Source organism: Colobus angolensis, unplaced genomic scaffold (assembly GCF_000951035.1).
Source record: "Colobus angolensis palliatus isolate OR3802 unplaced genomic scaffold, Cang.pa_1.0 Scaffold170, whole genome shotgun sequence".
NCBI lineage: Eukaryota > Metazoa > Chordata > Mammalia > Primates > Cercopithecidae > Colobus > Colobus angolensis.
The window spans coordinates 2,977,684-2,982,803 of NW_012114822.1; the positions used below are offsets into that span (position 1 = coordinate 2,977,684).

The 5,120-nt window shown below is 49.5% G+C and overlaps 1 protein-coding gene across 4 annotated transcripts in view; it reads left to right on the forward strand.

Moving 5' to 3' along the window:
• The first annotated feature begins 1,492 nt into the window (after positions 1-1,492).
• The window catches only part of RPL22 (ribosomal protein L22), a 14,814-nt gene continuing 11,186 nt past the window's right edge, over positions 1,493-5,120 (forward strand). Inside the window, exons 1-2 of one of the 4 annotated variants that reach the window (XM_011938283.1) lie at positions 1,493-1,562; positions 3,711-3,815. In XM_011938283.1, coding sequence (XP_011793673.1) covers positions 1,551-1,562; positions 3,711-3,815 — 117 coding nt within the window. In that variant the 5' untranslated portion in view covers positions 1,493-1,550. Of the gene's footprint in view, positions 1,755-3,710; positions 3,816-5,120 lie in introns of all 4 variants that reach the window. The other 3 variants (XM_011938281.1, XM_011938282.1, XM_011938284.1) reach the window with 3 other exon arrangements.

Here is a 5,120-nt window from a genome sequence, read left to right on the forward strand (position 1 = left end):
TCGAGACCATCCTGGCTAACACGGTGAAACCCCGTCTCTACTAAAAATACAAAAAACTAGCCGGGCGAGGTGGCGGCGCCTATAGTCCCAGCTACTGGGAGGCTGAGGCAGGAGAATGGCATAAACCCGGGAGGCGGAGCTTGCAGTGAGCTGAGATCCGGCCACTGTACTGCAGCCTGGGTGACAGAGCAAGACTTCGTCTCAAAAAAAAAAAAAAAAAAAAGATGTAGATGCCTGAGGAGGGGGACGGGGAGGTGAAACTCAGACATCTGAGAAGAGGGTGCTGCTTCACTAGGGCTGGTGTCTCTGAGGAGAAGAAAAGACTGATTCTGCAAATGTTGGAATAAGTGCAGACTGGATTCCACTGCTGCTTCCAGAATGTTCCAACTGCCACCTCCAGGATAAAGAAGCAAGAGTAGGTGACACCAGACATGACAGGAACAAGCAGGAAGCAAAGCCCCCTATTGATAGAGCCAAACCGGGATCAGCTGGAAAGGAGAAGTGTTTGCAGAGGCCCAGCCTGGGCATTGTAGAGCCAAGAACAACAGGTGGCTTTGGAGCTTGGTCAACCGGCTCCAGAGGCCTGAGTTGAAAGCTAGACCCATCAGCACAGTGATTGGACTTTTGCTAGGTGAGTACACTGAAGCCAGGTAAAGAGAGTGGAGAGTGTGTGCCACTGAGTGATTTACAATTCAGGATCCTGGAATATAATTCCATGAGGACGCAGGGGGTAAGTGGGTGCAAAGTAGTCCAGTTCAAGGGACCTGTGGGCCTCGGGATGAGGACCTTTGCTTCTCCACATGCGGTCCATGGACTCACAGCATCAGCGTCGTCTGAGAGCTTGTGAGAAATGCAGAATCTCAGGCCACTGAGACCGCTGGAATTGGAATCTGCATTTTCCAGATCTCCCGGTGGTCCTCAACTACATATTGGTTTGGGATGGGAAACTAGAAGGCTTGGGCTGGGAAACTAGGGGGTGGTGATCAGCGGGTGGGCGGCTTGGCGGCAGCAAGTAGGACAGGCGCTGAGAGACAGCCCCTGGGTATGAACTTCCAAACTGGGGCTTTTTAAGTAGGAGGAAGCCATGGTGGTCTGGCATTGGAACCTCTGAACGAAATTTCCCCGTGGCCAGAAGGAATTTCCCCACTTCCCCAAGTTAGTAGATTCGATTCCCATCCCAGTAGCTGGTAATTTACAGTATAGTGAATTTCCTTATTTCTTTTTTCTTCCCAAGACTTTCAAAAAGTAAAGCCAATCCCTTTATTTGTTTTTGGGCTCGTCGGGTCTGGCTTCCCCCCTACGATCATTCGCAGTGGGACAGCCCGCCCGGCCTCCTTCCTTCCCCCGAAACCCTCGAGGCCTGGGAGAGGACGCGTTTTGCATTCAGGGAAAACCAATCGCTCCCCTATCGTACGTAACCAAGAGAAATGGTGGCGGACGAGGGGCGTGGTAAAGCGATTAGTGCGGCCTGGACCCTGCGTGCCTTGCGCGCTGCGGGCTCTTTGCGTCTGCGTAGTTCGCTCACCTCCCTTTCTAACTCCGCTGCGGCCATGGCTCCAGTGGTTAGTATGGCTCCGCGTGAGGCCTCGGCTCCAGGGGAGGCACGTGGGCCTCGCCGAGCCCGGCATCTACCCAGGCTTGCTGGGGACGGCGCCCTGCAGCGTCCTGCTGGGGTGGGCTGGCAGGTCGAGCGGAGCGGGCCAGAGCCCCTGCCGATCCCAGCACGTTGTAGGCGGAGGAGGCCGCGGCCCGAGGCCCGTGAGGGAGATCCGGGAGGTCTCGGAGGCCGGGTCTCGGGCTCGGGCCCTAGCTAGGGGCCAGCGGGGAGCTGGAGCCTGGAGACTGCGGGCTGGGCCCGCCACTGGTCCTTGGACCCCGGCCCGGGGCCTGATTACCTGGGTGGAGGGCGGGGAAGAAGAACGGGACCTGCTACCCTGGGGAGCCGCGCATTCGGAAGTGCACGGCCAAGACTCAGGGACGAATCCGCGGAAGGGCGGCTTGGTCGGCCTGCTTTCGGAGACGAGGCCCGGGTTTGAGGAGCTTTTTAGAGTCCCCAGAGGAAATTAGTTTATCAGGGCGCACTGCACAGACTGGAACGGGTGCTACGGTGGTATAGGGCGAAGGCTCTCATTCCATTCTCCTGTAGCTAGGCTGGGACTGGGCTGTGCGGCGCCCTCCTAGGTTATTTGAGAAAGTTGTTTTTCCATGTTCTATGTCCCAAGATCCTACTTTTTCTCTTTCGTTGGGACTGCCTGGTTAACATTTCCGGTTCTTCTGCTCTTTCTGTCTGGTTGGGCTTTTAAATGCATTTTTGGTTTAAAACCTTGATGGAGAAGTAGCAAGCCCGTTGTGGGTAGGTCTCTTGATTGATTGTGTATGTTCGGAATAGATCTTAAAGCATCCGTCTTAGATTGTTACTGGGAAGAGACGTAAACAAATAAATCAGTGATTTTTGTAGTGTGCAAATGTTTGAAAAGTTGATCCAGTTAACACAAGTTTTAGATGAAGTTCTTTTAAACATAAAGGAAGGAAGGTAAGATGGAAGGTAAGATGTGTTCTTGGAAAGGTCTGTTTAGTTCTGCAAAGCTTTTAAACGTGAAAGTACAGGTTGGTACGATGCACAAGTGCATTAATGGTTTCAGGTTTGTAGAGGGATGAGATTAACACAAGCCTCTTCGTAAGAGTGAAGAAACTGGAACCTTGAAGGATGGGCTTTGCCGGGTGGTTTGGAAGTACTAATGCGTAGATGAAATGAATCAAAATGCCAGAAGTTCTTTTTTTTTTTTTTTGAGACAGAGTCTCACTCCGTCGCCCAGGCTGGAGTGCAGTGGCCGGATCTCAGCTCACTGCAAGCTCCGCCTCCCGGGTTGACGCCATTCTCCTGCCTCAGCCTCCCGAGTAGCTGGGACTACAGGCGCCCGCCACCTCGCCCGGCTAGTTTTTTTGTATTTTTTAGTAGAGACAGGGTTTCACTGTGTTCGCCAGGATGGTCTCGATCTCCTGACCTCGTGATCCGCCCGCCTCGGCCTCCCAAAATGCTGGGATTACAGGCTTGAGCCACCGCGCCCGGCCCAGAAGTTCTTGACGATAGTGTTGTAATAAGATTCTAGGTTTTAGCCTTAACCTTGTCCGAGCTGGAGTGGACGGGCCGCTCGAATACTTTGCAACTCCCTTCATGAAAAGGTGGATGAGACAGGATGAAGGGAGATGAGCTAAGATGTATCAGGACCCTACTCTAAACATGTAGAAGGATTGATTTCTCATGAAAATTGTGGGTATGCAAGGCATTTTGTATGCCTGTACTCTAATTTTGGAAAAAAATAAAATAGTATTTTTTGAAGTTGTATCTGGGAATGTTAGGGCAAATAAAAGGAAATGTTCATTTTATTGTGGTTCATAAAGTAAGAGACCTTCATGCCTGTACAGATTGGGGAGACTGGAAAAGTTTGAGTGGGTCAAGAGTGCTAAAATGATTTTCCCTTCAAAAGCGCATGACCCCAGGCCCCAAACTTGTAGAGCAGCATCTGCCCTCATTACACCTCTGGCACTCAGGCAGTGATGCCTCTTGGCCCTCTCTTGCAAAGGGAGCACAGCTCCATGAGTTTTGTATTTGTGTGGACTTTTATACCTACGACATTTCTGGTTCTGTTAATCTTGTTTTTCTGACTGATTGAATCTTCATCTCTGTTATCATTTGTGTATTTTCTTAGAAAAAACTTGTGGCGAAGGGGGGCAAAAAAAAGAAGCAGGTTCTGAAGTTCACTCTTGATTGCACCCACCCTGTAGAAGATGGAATCATGGATGCTGCCAATTTTGTAAGTTACATCCTTACTGCCACTCAGGTGGTGACGAACATTTTGAGATAGTGTTGAGAAAACCTACTCGGGTACATTTCTGTTTTCAGGCTTATAGGCAGCTTCACAGGTCTGGCTGTATCATTTCATCCTGGGAATGTGGGCAGATTACTTGTTTGTTTCCAAGTCTTGCTTCCTCTTGTGTGTGCAACAGTTGTGAGGAGTAAAAGGAGATGGACTTAGAATAAGCAAGAAGGACTCTAGCACAGAGGTGTTAGAGGACTATCTTGTTTTTCTCCTTTAATTTCTACAAATGATTTTACTTAAAAGTTACCAAGAAACAGGCCAGGCGTGGTGGCTCACGCCTATAATCCCAACACTTTGGGAGGCTGAGGCGGGGCAGATCGTGAGGTCAGGAGTTATTGAGACCAGTCTGGCCAACATAGTGAAACCCCGTCTCTACTAAAGATACAAAAAATTAGCTGGGTGTGGTGGTGTGCACCTGTAATCCCAGCTACTCCAGAGGCTCCTGTAGGAGAACTGCGTGAATATGGGAGGTGGAGAGCACCATTGCACTCCATCCCGGGAGATAGTGCGAGACTCCGTCTCAAAAACAAAAAAAAAAGTTACTAAGAAACAGACAAATTTCATCGGGTCCATGGCATCCCCCTTGCTCTTTGGTGTGTTTAAGCATAAGTGAGGGACCCTGATCCTAACTGTGGGCTGCCTCTGTCCTGGGTCTCACTGCTTAGATGTGGAGCTTTGGACAGGTGGCAGCAGTTCCTGAAGCTTTCTATGATATGAAGCATCTGAACTTCGGTATTTAAAGTACCCTGCTGGCTAAATTGTAATTGGAGCTTTTTTCCCCCCCTCCTCACATCTTGCTCTGTGCTGATTCTTTGCCCCTGTGTTTGGCCCATTCCCCAATATTCCTGTATCTTATTGCAATCTAGAAATATTAAGTAATCCCTCTGCCACATTTGACTCAGCAGTTTGGTTTTGACATTTTATTCTTTTTCCTCTAATAGCCATGTTTGGGAGATTCAGATTTGTGTGCAGAAGTCTCCTAAATTTGCATTCGCTCTAAATTCTCCAGAAGGTTGAACTATTGCCAGGATCGGTATCATTACAACAAAAATAATTTTTAAACACAAAATAATTATGGTCACGAATTATCCAGAATGGAATTTGGGTAATCTCTTAGTTTATTGCCTTTATGTAGATGTTGTTTGTATCCGTGTCGTTCAAGAAATCCCCTATTTCGCCGGGCGCGGTGGCTCAAGCCTGTAATCCCAGCACTTTGGGAGGCCGAGACGGGCGGATCAC